This window comes from Lathyrus oleraceus, chromosome 1, assembly GCF_024323335.1.
Source record: "Lathyrus oleraceus cultivar Zhongwan6 chromosome 1, CAAS_Psat_ZW6_1.0, whole genome shotgun sequence".
Lineage (NCBI taxonomy): Eukaryota > Viridiplantae > Streptophyta > Magnoliopsida > Fabales > Fabaceae > Lathyrus > Lathyrus oleraceus.
Window position 1 is genome coordinate 387,097,937 of NC_066579.1, and position 13,028 is coordinate 387,110,964.

The following is a 13,028-nucleotide window of genomic DNA, read 5'->3' on the forward strand; positions in this document are numbered from 1 at the left end:
TGAAAGCTTTGTAGAGTAGACAGAAAAGTTATCATGATAAGCGAAAAAAGGAGTTCCAAGAGGGAGATTATGTGTTCTTGAGAGTGACTCTGGTGACTGGTATTGGACGTGCGTTGAAGTCTCGAAAGCTCACGCCTCATTTTATTTGTTTGTATCATATCCTTTAGAAATAAAAAAATAATGCTCCGGCCTTAGGATTGTTTTTTAATACAGATTCAAGCCTTATCATAATAAGATTTTCATATTCAAATTGGGGTTTTGCCACCATTACATGGAGGTCCACTGTATGCTTCAAATTTTTCCTATGATCAAGCCTCATCAGTTGGAAATTAAATAAGCAATAGGTCCTTAGCCAACACTTTCTGTGAGGCTGAATGGTTACTCTACCTATTGAAATACTTCAACATTTCACATCTTACACCAATCACTATTTTATATGATAACCTTAGTGTTATACATATAATAACCAACACAGTATTTCACGAACGCACCAAACACATTGAGATGGATTTTCATATGTGTCATACCCTAATTTTTAACCCTAAGATCTCATACATCATTTGCATCCTTGCATAAAAACAAGGTCACATCTTTGTCCTCCCTCTCTCGTCTTTGGGTTTTCCTTTTGCAGGGATCATCAAGCACCTATTTGTTGGTGTTTTACCTTTGTGTTTATATGTTCTTTGCTTATCTAACTACTAATCAAAATAGCAAAATATGTGTCTTGTTTTCTGTAAGTTTATTGTGCGAGGTAGGGCTTTTCATCAAGAGCATCAAGCATGGTTCCTCATCTAGGGTTTTTTTATTCCTCAAGTCAAAGTGTGTTCAATCATTGATTCTCAAGGGGATTATCTCTCAAACCATGATCTCTAAGGTTCTCAAGCATCTTTCAATCTCATTTTTATCAAGAGTATCTCAAATTTTTGTTGCTTATTTCTTAAGAAAAGTCAAAGGTTCATGTGTTTATTTTCATGCCTTCTTCAATAAGTTACCTCAAAGTTTAAACAATTTAATCAAAATACATTTAAGTACACCTTACTTTGAGCTCATATGATCATCCATGTACCTTCAAATGCAAGAAAAGTCCAAGTACACAAGTTTATTCCAAGAGGTTTGACCAAAAAGTCAACATTTGAAGTCAAAGTTCAAAGGATCACAACTCTTTCAATCCTCAACATTTTTAATGCTTATTTTTTAATATGAGTATTATCAATATCCTATACCACTTATCTTTACATGACAAGAGCCAATTATGCTAGGAGGATCATCAAAAGTTTGAAGACGTTATAGGTCATTTGTGGACTTCATGAAATTTGACCTATTTTCAAGTGACTTTTTCTCAACTTTCAAGGTTCATAACTATTTTAATTTTCAACATTTGAGGCTAATTCATGTTTCACAATATAATTTTTGATGCCCTCTACAAGTTTTCTTCATTGATCAAATTCAAATTATGCTTGGAAGGCCATGGAATTCTTTGAGACATTATAGGTCGTTTTCAGCCATTTGGGACTTGGAATTTTCCAAGTTGCATTACTAGATTTTTGTGCCAACTTCAACATGCCATAACTTTATGATCAAGCATCCAAATGCAACCTTTCTTGCCATATTTTGATCTTTGATATGATGTCAACAAATTTCAATAAGAATGAGATTAAAAAGCCTCCTGAGCAAGATGCCCCATTGAGTTAAACATGGTGACTTGGAACTGAAGATATCATCATGATCAGAATTTTGACTTCACTAATCCTTAATTACAAGTCAATTTACCATACATTTTGGAGCTAAACATTATTAATCAAGTCTCCAAAATTTAAATGACTCATAAAATGCATGATTTGGCTGATTTTTGATGGTTTTGTAAGTCACGTTTTTCTCACATCATGAGCACATTCGTTTTGCACGTATGAGATCACCAATCACTTACCTATAAATAGAGCAACATATTTGATTCATTCCCAAGCTTTAGAGAGCCAAAAAAACCTTTGCTCCACTCTCAAACGTTTCCAGACAATTGAGCTATCGTGTTTTGATTTCTAGCTTGTTTCAATTCAATTTCTTGATTTTATTAGCACCTTCGATCTTCTCTGAAGCTTTTGCAACAATTCTCGGGATCTAAGACCTTCTGAAGTGCCCTAACCAGATCAAGTTTCTTCAACCTCCAATCATCATTTGGACAAGGTAGTTCTGAGCATCATTTGAACTCAAACAAGCTACCACAAAGTAGTCCTTCACTAATGTGCGTGCTCGAGACAACAAGGTGGTAAAAGGACCAAGATCTAAGATGCAACAACGGTTACAACTTTTGAAAGATGAAGACTATGTATCGAGGTACAAAGCATGTAAGGATAAATTCATTGTTCGATATATATTTTGGAGTAATCATAATTGACTCAACATACAAAAAAAAACAAGTATAGACTTTCACTCTTGAAAATTGTTGGTGTTACTTCTACGGAGATGACTTATTCAGTTGGTTTGGCATTTTTGGAATCTGAAAAAAGGACAATTTTACATGGACTTTGGAAATGTGCAACAATATGTTGAAGGACCAAAAAAATATGCCACAAGTCATAATCACCGATTGCGACACCGCACTGATGAATTCGGTTGCAACGTTTTTCCTACATCATTCGTATTACTTTGTAAGTATCACATAACAAAAAATATGAGAAGTCAAGTGAAACCTGCAGTTGGCATGAAATAAGTCAAAGGTGAAGATGGTAAAATTGTCAAACCTAGAGTGGTGGTGGAAAAGATAATGGATGCATGGAATAGTATAATAAATTCTTCCACGAAATAATTATATGTCGAATTTACTCTATATTTCAGGAGTGTGTATGTGATATATCCAAATTTGTTGAAATATGTTGAGGGCACGATTCTGGATAAGGTTAAAGATAATATTGTTTGTGCATGAACCGATCAGTTCGACATTTTGGCAATACAACAACTAACAGAGTTGAATCTTCACATGATATACTGAAAAATTGGTTGGAAAACAGTAAAGGTGATTTTTGTCGAGATTGGGATGTCACAAACCAAATGCTCTGAAACCAACATAATGAGATATTAACATCTTTTGGTCGGAGCATTATTGTGTTAGAACATTGATTCAAAGACAACATCTTTTATTCATATTTGGTTGGAAAAGTATATAAGACAACATTGAGTTTTATTTTCCATGAAGCCAAGCGAACGGATAATACAGATTCTGATAGATCAAAGTATGGATGTACACTTCAGAAGATTTTTGGTCTTCCATGTGCTTGTTTAATTTCAAAGAAGATGAATCTTGAAAAACCAATACGTATGGACGAAGTTTGCACTCACTGGAAAAAGACTTCGTTTTAATAATGACAGTGTGACAAAGGATTAGAAATCAAACATATTTATCATGACCGTGTGGAAAGTGATCCAAGAGAGATTCATGAATGTTGATGACATCATGAAATTGCACATCAAATATCAACTTAGAAAGATTGCATATCCAGAAACAACAGATTTGAAACCACCGTCGGAACCAGTTAAAGAAAAAGGTGCCCCTAAAAAGGTAAAACCGACTCAAAGTGACAACTCCACGAGTCGGTCTCCTTCTTATTTTGAACATGTTGACTCACATTTTTCAGATTCCCCGACTCCAAAATCCCAAAGAAGTGTTTTCAAGGGTGCTCGCATTGGCAAACCATCTTCTCCACCGTCGTTACTTAAAAATCAAATATATTGAAGAGATGTCAATTTTTATGCACAAATACATCGAACCGATTGTAGATGTTGAAGGTGACGACAATTGTGGTTTGCGATTTTCTGGTTTACTCGATAAAGGAGAGGGGGACCACCAATTTGTTCGTCGTCATCTTATACAATAGATGATGATGCATAAAGAATCATATACAAAGCTATACGTGAACAAAGTAAATTACCATACAATTCTCAATGTTTTTGTTCCTTGTCTTAGTGGTCTGACTTCGTTTGACAAATGGATGCACTTTCCGAAAATGGAACATCTTATAGCAAGTGCTTATGATAAGGTGTGCATTGATTTAACATGATATGGTTTCTCAAAAATATTCTTTCCACTTCGGAATAAGTCACCTCATAATCCATCTGAGCGCATCATGTGTATTGGTTGGCTATCAAAAAACAAAATTTAAAACTGGGATGTCATATACCAAAGACATCAACAAAATGGACGATACATTTCACACAAGATGTTGAAACATGGTCGGATCACTTTCTTGAAATTATGGAAGAGTTCACCAAGTTGAGCGACATTGAACGAGAAGCAAATAAGGAAATGTTGAAGATTGAGCCACCAATAGATTTAGGTAGTGACTCAAGTTTTGATGTGTTTTAGTTGTAATATAACAATGTAACACGTTTTTTTTTAATGCACTACATAATGATAAAATTGGGTGATATTCTTTGGACATTTTTTTTTCAAATTTTGCTTTGCATAATTAGCATGGTTCTATTCTGCATAATTTTTGGGTGGATCTGGAGATACATCTCCAAACATACCATTTTTATTAATTTAAAATAAATAATCAGGGGAGCATATGGAGTTGCTTCTCCGGAGAGACCCTTATTTTTTAAAGAAAAAATAAGTGAATCCGAAGATGTATCTCCGAACTACCCCACTACATACATGATCAAACATGTAAGATTCTTATTGCTCACCGACAAATGAAATAAATGGGGATACGTAGATACATCTCTGAATCAATCTTTTGTACATGCGAAGATGCATCTTCGGATCACCTACTTACAAAATAAGGGTTCCTCATCATTTTCGCCTCAGTTGTGTGTGAAAAATGTGCATCCGAAGATGCATTTCTGAACGTAGACAATATTTTAATATTTTACATTATTGTGGGATAATCCCTAATGGTAGAAAGAACAACTCCCGTATAATTAACTGTCATATACACAATTCATAAATATCACCATAAAATAGAAGCACTCAAAAAAACGTTGCTTAAGAATCTCGTGCATGTTTATAATGTACAAAAAGGGTATCATTTATTTTGAAAGAACGGGCAACCTATTTTTTGAGTTTCAGAAATTGAAGCATTAAGATTCCAACTCATATTGCAATTGAACGTGTTTTAATAAATAAAACTGTATTTCGAGAACGAGAATGTTAGTATAAGGAGGTATATTTTTAGAATATTATTCAATTACACATACACTTTGTATTTACTATTTAGTATTATTAGTATATCAACACTAAATCAGTTACTTGAGTAACAAGCTAACTAAGTTATTTACATTTTTAAACGGTTTCTCATGTCATGTAGTACAGGGTTTCATGCTAGGTTTAATGCATATTTGTTGTCAATTTGCATGGTGATTGGCTTCTTCATTTCAATCTTCATTTCCTTGAGTACTTATACAATCCATATAGTACAGGGTTCCATGCTAGTTGTCAATTTGCAAAGTGATTGGCTTCTTCACTTCAATCTTCATTTCTTTGAGTACTGATCCAATCCATATTGCTTGATAAGCAGCATATGATCATGCTATATACTCAGCTTCACAAGATGATCGAGACTGAACGGGTTGCTTCTTTGTGCACTACAAAATTAATGCTCCAAAGAACCTGAAAAAATATATCTAGTGGTGCTCATTCTATCAACTTTGTCTCTGCACCAAACAACATGAGGAAAACAAGCAATCACTACATCATCTTGCTTTGTAGATCCTGGGAACAAAATGACATAGCATAGCATGCCTTCAAGTATATCTATTTCCTTGTTGCATTTCTAGTAAATATGACAATTATTACAACTGGAGTGTACATTAATAAGAATGTAAGGTGTTACATACCATATTTAAAATTACATTAAAAGCTAAAATCAAAACTCTTTTTAAACATTAATTATTATGAAACAGAAAGAGTGTTAAGAATGTGGTGTTACATGGTGATATCATTACATCAATAAATTACTACTTTTAGGCAATTGCAATAATATTACAGACAAAAACAGAGAATACTATTTAGTGACAACTAGGACTAGTGACTACACAGACATAACTACGGGGTAAGGGTAAAGACATCCAGCAAATGTCTTAAATTAAACCATTCCGGGCTGAGTGGAATAAGCTGGTGTTACTGTCAGTGTCACCCTGCTGAATGTAGGTTAACTGGCTCAACAGATCTACGCCGTCTCTTGGATTCAGGTGAGAATTTCATAGCACTCACTTTTCCAAGGTTTACAGAAAACTTACAATTTGTAGGTGATGCTAACTCTGTTCGTCCATGTTTCCTCGAAGATGAACTGATTGGAGACTTTTCTCTTCTAATTATTTTCTTCCTCTCATCTTTTGTAGGTGGATTTTTTGTTGGAGACTTTACTCGCTTTTTGGATATACCAAACTGCTTCCCAACCTCCTTTTTCTTGTCATGCTTTAGGAGCTTAACATGAAAAGGATTAACACCTGTGTAACAAAGCGATTCCCCAGGAACATCATGTCTTTGTAGTTCGACTTCTCCATTGTTCACCTGGAAATTTGCGTAAATCGCATTAAAAACTCATTACCATTCAATTAATATGACACTTAAATCCATCAACATCACAACATAATATGAAGTAAAGATTGCTTATAAGGTACCAATTGAAGGAGTGAAGAGAAACTTCGGGAGATGTCATATTTTTCTTGTCCCTTGACCAAATCAGAAAAGGGTAAGACATTGTCACTACTTTCTTCAAGGGATAGTTTGTCAAGAAGTCTTTCACCGTAGTCTCGGAACTCAAACGGTGGGTGTGAATCCTATCACATAAAATCAGTTGGTTTAGTTTAAAGACCTAAAAAATATTGGAAAGCACACCATACCTAAAAGATGAATTCACCTGTTCTTCTAAATTTTGCTCAATTCTTTGCTTCCATGTTGAAACTCTTGCAGCCATTTCTGTTTGCTTCTCAGATTCAGCTATGTTAGCTAGGAGAGCATTCTATATGAAGAACAGTGGTTACCAACCATATAACAATAAGAAATTATTTTAATGAAAGATATATATTGTTAGGAAATCAATCAATGCAGAAATGAAACTGCAAGGCTACAATGAAAAAGGATTTAAGCAATTTAGCATTTGCGTCTCTTTTCCAAACAAACAACTGCATAACTTTACAGGATTTCTTTTTCTTGGTGAAAAAGTTTAGAATCATAAAATGTCAACACCGAAGGATGATAACAGAAGCCAATATAGCATATTACTATAAATAATTTATAAGCAACCACTTATACCCAAAAATAAAATGGATGGGGCTTTTTACCAGATGAGAGCGGCAAAGATCTTCCAAACTTGTCTGAGAATCTGGAAATTCAGGATCTACAGCTTCATCAGCATTGGCATGAACTCCATGCTGTTAATTCAAATATGTAAGCCCATAAATATAATTGAAGATGCCAAGAGGCAATTTTAAATATATAAACTACCAAGTTATCCCAACCTCTTTATTGAAAGGGTGTTGGTCTTCATCCATGAAGTCATTGCCAGGAATATCAAAATCGGGAAATCCGTTATCAAATTCGTTTTCGTTATCATCAATGTCATCTTCAGTGTTAAGATATGGTAGACCAGTTTCATTTCCGTCAGTAGTAAGAGATTGTCTCAGCTGCAATTAACATAACACATCATTAACACTGAAGAGTCATACTAATATTGGTGGACACAGCATCCATCAAAAAGTACCTTCTCATATAATGGTAGAGTAGATTGAGAATCCTTTTGTCGCTGTTGGGCACATTGTCTCATCTCCCACATTTCCGTGAGCTCTGGACTGATAGGACCATGCAATTTGGCAGGTGGAAATAATGTGCTCATAGATACTCGATGTTTCACATTGATTCTAGTTTTTCTTGAAGTTTTCACTGCAGGTACATCAAAAAGAAGAAGGAACATAAGTAAGTTATACAGTGACAGGAAGGCCGATTGATGATAAAAAGAGAGTAAGAGTAACCTTTTCGAAAGGGCTTTACTCTCAAGTTTCCTGTTTCATGAGGATTCAACGGCTTCCATGGATCTTCATCATCTTCATCAGAATTGTCTGCATCCCTTGGTGCATCAAACCCATCATCCATATTAGGTCCAAAGTCAGTGTTACCAAAACCGGCGGAGGCCGGAGGACTGACCCGAGCTTCTTTGTCTTCAAAACTAATATTTTTAGGAGATAACACGGTATTAGCACGCTGACTCTTCGCAGCTGATTTATGAGCACTTCCACCAGAACGTCTAGGAGAAAGAAAGCCTTTACGAGTTGAGGTAGCTCTATTAGTACCATTATATGCCGTACCAGCCTTTCCCACCTTAATATACTCATTAACGGCAACAGCATCAGACGTGTCCAATAAAATAAAATCCTGGTACAAGTCAGTGGTGGACAGCTGCAACAATTCATCATATCATTAGTCACCAAAATTATACAAACACCGTAATATTAACAGCTCCAAGTAATTAAGATACCAGATAAGACTCCAATTCCCCTCCATCACCACCAGTATCCAAGCAGTCACCTTCAAGAACAACTAGATTTGCAGGGGGTTTAATGAAGAGATCCAAATTCACTTCTTTACCTGTTGAACTGTCCAGTGAATTCTTTTCTTCAACTGCAATACAGAAAAAGTTCAGGTGAACTGGCAATTACAACTATATATATAGTGAAGCAAAGCAATAACTATGCAGAAGATATTTTGATGCACTAGGTGAAAGATTGACTGGAGAAAGAGTAGACAGAATGTCCGAGACAAAACCAAATAAACCCATATAACTTTAATGGAAACTGTTTTATTTGTAATTCAAAACCAAATAAGTCTAAATAACAGCGCTAATAATAGATTATAAATTTCCTAAATAAAACTGATCACTATGGTAAAAACTCCCCTTTTGTCATGGTTCGGGTTTGATCATTTAGTCAAATAAATTTCATTTGATAGGTACCTGGGATGTTATCTAATCCCCAGAATTGATCATTTTCTTCATCAGCAACAGCAGCAGCAGAAGCAGAGGGACCAGCTTCATCATCAGGTTGGACGGATTCTCCTTCTACCTGATCTGGCTGTCTGCCCAAGAAACATTAACCAAAATTAATGGCTCTGTATGTAAGGTTTGCATAAACTCAAATATATAGTCAGCTAGAACAGATTATTACATCTTAGTTTATGTAATTTAGTTCGAAGATGTAGTTATATCTACCAAGTGTCTGTTAAAAACTCTCAAAAACTTTAACTGTTAGGGGAAGACAACCAACCCACCTACATTGTTTTGAAATTCAACCTTATATATATAATGGAGATGAAAATATCCAACTCTTGACAACTTGATCCAACAGGCCCTAATAGTCTAATACAATGTCAAAGATGAACACCTAAAAACTTAAACTGATAAATAAAAAAACATTATTGGTTTAAAATTTCTAGCATATTAACAGGTTCTATCAAAGGGATTATTTACAGTCTCCTTTCTAAGGTAAATCTTTTAAGGCAAACCAGAGTAAGCAGCACAAAATATTAATATACTACTGCACTACTACAGTTCGAGTATATCCTAAGAACTGAACTATAACTAGAGTCTACACTTGACACTTTTACATTTTTATAATGACAATTTTGACAAAAATAATCTCGCACTTAGACAACATGTGCCACGAAATGTACCAGCTAACAAAAGAGTAATCTTTGGCACATACAATCATTGCCTCCTTAAAACAAGCTTCAGTACAGGTGAATCTTCATATGTGACATCTACATACAAGGCCATTGCTTATTAGTTTAAGATTATACTAGATAGTGTAAATGAAATTGCAACTATGTTTGCTATATAATTCATATAAGCTGTTTCTGTTTGCATCGGCGGTTTGATGTCAATTCTCTCATTCTTAATCAATATTTTGATTCAGAATTAAGAAGGAAACACATGGGAATTCTAACCAAATTTTCCAAATGAAAAACTAAATAACATCAGCAAGGTTTTGAAATTTTGCTTTTATCATTTGATTCCAATTTCCAACAAAATCTTCAAAAAGATCTCAACAAAATTGCGGGTGAGTTGGTGAACTTACAACTACAAGCCATGCAACTATGAAAAAATCTGAACACCATAACACTTGAAGGCTTACTTTTTCATGTCTCATATACCTCTATGCTTTAAATAATACAAAAACAAAAAGAATACTTGCCTATAGTGCCTAAGGCCTTGATCAGCCGGTTCTTAACCTAACTATCCTAAATGTCGTCTTTTAAATCAATTTGAAATGTATCGGTTGGATTACACTTTTTGGCAGTTTTGCAGATACCGGATGAACAATGCCCAAGGCACTGTAGGTAAGTATTTTTTTTTAAATATATGTTTCCTGATATATACCAATGAGCTATTAATTGAATTTGAACCCACATAGTGAGTAGGGGCTAGGTTGTTAGAAGATTTTGTATTTTGGTCTGATTCTGTGCATATCTGATACACCAACCAACTTTAAAACTGCAATCAGATAGAAAAGGAAATATGTAACAAACTTTGAACACCTTCAAGAACACTATATCGCCTAATTCTATTTTCTTCCCCACCATCAACAACAAACTTTCAGCCTTTACTCAACCCCCCTCCATTTTTTTAAAGCTTCGTATTCGGCCTTGTGATCGACTATTCCAAGGCGACCAATCTCCCAATTCACTTGTGGGGACTCCATTTAAAGCCAGAGCAAATCACTGTATGGACTAGCCCAACAGAGAAATTGTCAGCACCTAGTAGGATTCGAATCTGAGACATTGAGAGGAGCACACTCTCTCAAGACTCAAGCCTGGGTTTTCCCTCTCCATATTACTAAGACAGATTGGAAAATAAATGTTAAAACTTGAACTCAAAGACCAAACCTTTTCTGAGAAAGGAACTCCAAAGCACGCAATACCAAGTTGTAGAGATATTCAACCTTTCGACTATACACCTGTATTGAACCCTGAAGCAGTAGAGCAGCTACAATTACCCAGAAACAGTTAATTCAGTCTAACACATTACTCTACCATAAAGCAAACAATTGCAAATAAATAAAATTGGGAACTTTCAAACCTTCAGCAAAATTGACATGAATGTTTCCGTCTTCTTCGCCAGTGATTTCACCGGAGCATATTTTTATCAGATACTCCTCGAGTTTCTTGGCTAGGTCAACTTCCCAATTGGATTGTAAGTCCCGCTCCGCATGAACCGCGTGGAATGCCCCTCCACTCGGTTCCGATGTATCTTTAGTCATCTTCAAACAACAAAATTGCTACGCAAATCATAGTAATTTCATCGAAAAATCGACACCCTAAGAAAAGGGGGGAAATCTAGGGTTTCAAAGTTCAGTCAAAGAGTTAAAGATAGGGTTTTGAAATTCCACAAGAAACGCAGAATGGGGTGGTGACAAGTTAGTAGCTTGTGTGTGTGAAGTGCAGAGAGAAGCGGTAGCTATGGCAAACAGAGAGAGAGAGAGAGAGAGAGAGAGAGAGAGAGAGAAGAGAGAGAAACAAAGAGAGTAGTATTCGAAATGTTTTGGATATGTTTTTCCCGCTCCTCAATCAAAAGTGAGTTTGGGCTAAACCCTAAGCCTGGCTCCCACTTATGTTCTGGTCTTGTTCTTTTTCTCGTTTCATTTTTTTTACCTAAAAATCTATTGTTTTTTTTTTTTGTAAGAAAAGTCTATTGTTATTTTTAATAAGTTTTTGCTTTTAAATTATTTTTTTATTTTAATTCAATTACTTTAAAATAAATTTAATAAATTTTATTTTCTAACGAATCACCCACCAATTCTTGTTGTTATCTACGAACAATGTGAACCATTAACTAAAATCTTTCTTGTTATAGTTGAAGAGTATTAGGATCACTAAAGAACGTTATTTAATTTACTTTAAGTCACTAATATAATTATTATTAATTATTGTTGATCATAACTAACTATCATTTACTTTAAGTCACTAATGTAATTATTATTAATTATTTTTGATCATAACTAATTATCATTTTTATTTATTAAGGACTAGCGTCCAGACGGGCACTCACGTGCCCGTCCGTCCGCTTTCTCAAAGACGGATGCGCATAAAATATAAATAGTATTATATTTTTGTTTATTTTTATTTTTATTTTTAATTATTTATAAAATATTTAAAGATAATAATGTGAAAAATAATAAATGGTTGTATAACCGTCGTTTGTGGGAAAGAGAAGTTAAGATTTAAAATAAAATTGAAAAGGGTATATTTGGAAGGAAAAAAAAACTACATCAAATTCATATGTTTCCTTTATATATTAGTATAGATAAATCAGACATGTATTTGTAAAGTGTCGATTTAATAGAATTATAGAAAAAAAATATTTTTTTAAAAATAATTAAGTTTTTCAAATAAAATACTCAAATAACCAATATTTTATATTATTTATCAAAATAACTATGTTTCAAACAAAAAAATCGTCACAAAGAGGATGTGTCAATGTCACTGACACATGCACTCTAAATGTAACTCATGCGCCAAGGCCTCTGGCGCATGCACTAGTGTCATGCAAATGTTATGGACGCATGCATTGCTGCCCTAAGAGGATGTATTGTTCCCTCTGGCGCATGCATGTTGGTCTTAAGAAGATGTGTCATTCCCCTGACGCATATGTTGTACTATTTTTTTTATAAATAGGTCATTTTATTTTCACCATTTATCATCCATCTTCTCATTCTCTTTTTAAATTTTTCTCCCAAATGTCATATATCATTAAAAGAAATGATAATCTGTTTTATTCGGCAGTAAAGCCTCTGATGAAGATTCGACTTTGGAACACTAGGATTTTTGAGCATCTTGAGAGGAGCTTGATTTGTTGATTAGACCGAGACATTGGAGACAATGAAAATATTAGAAAAATTAAAAGGTTTGTTACGGTGTTCAACAATAATTGAGAACATCGTGTGTGGGAGTCAGTTAAAACTAACAGTGATTGTCGTGTTATCATGCATAGTTCAGATAATATTGTCTTGATTGTTGTAATCTCCTAAATATGTAGTTGTGTTTA

General features: G+C 34.5%; 1 protein-coding gene across 1 annotated transcript; it reads right to left on the minus strand.

Annotated features, from left to right (window-relative positions):
* Window positions 1-5,853: 5,853 nt before the first annotated feature.
* Window positions 5,854-11,573, minus strand: LOC127073266 (condensin-2 complex subunit H2). Its single transcript, XM_051014416.1, has 11 exons — window positions 11,064-11,573; window positions 10,871-10,970; window positions 8,943-9,064; window positions 8,469-8,611; window positions 7,966-8,389; window positions 7,698-7,876; window positions 7,456-7,620; window positions 7,279-7,368; window positions 6,855-6,956; window positions 6,616-6,774; window positions 5,854-6,505 (listed from the first exon to the last, which is right to left on the minus strand). The coding sequence occupies exons 1-11, from the start codon at window positions 11,242-11,244 to the stop codon at window positions 6,125-6,127; spliced, it is 2,046 nt and encodes a 681-aa protein (XP_050870373.1). The 5' UTR covers window positions 11,245-11,573; the 3' UTR covers window positions 5,854-6,124.
* Window positions 11,574-13,028: the final 1,455 nt, after the last annotated feature.

Bases quoted from the DNA above. Each gene is read 5' to 3' on its own strand.
- LOC127073266 (XM_051014416.1), bottom strand. From the start codon at position 11,244: ATGACTAAAGATACATCGGAACCGAGTGGAGGGGCATTCCACGCGGTT. The intron at 9,065-10,870 runs GTTTGGTCTTTG...TTTCTTGGGCAG, and splicing joins GAGTTCCTTTCTCAGAAAAG to ACAGCCAGATCAGGTAGAAG. The intron at 7,877-7,965 runs GTTACTCTTACT...ATGTACCTGCAG, and splicing joins AGTAAAGCCCTTTCGAAAAG to TGAAAACTTCAAGAAAAACT.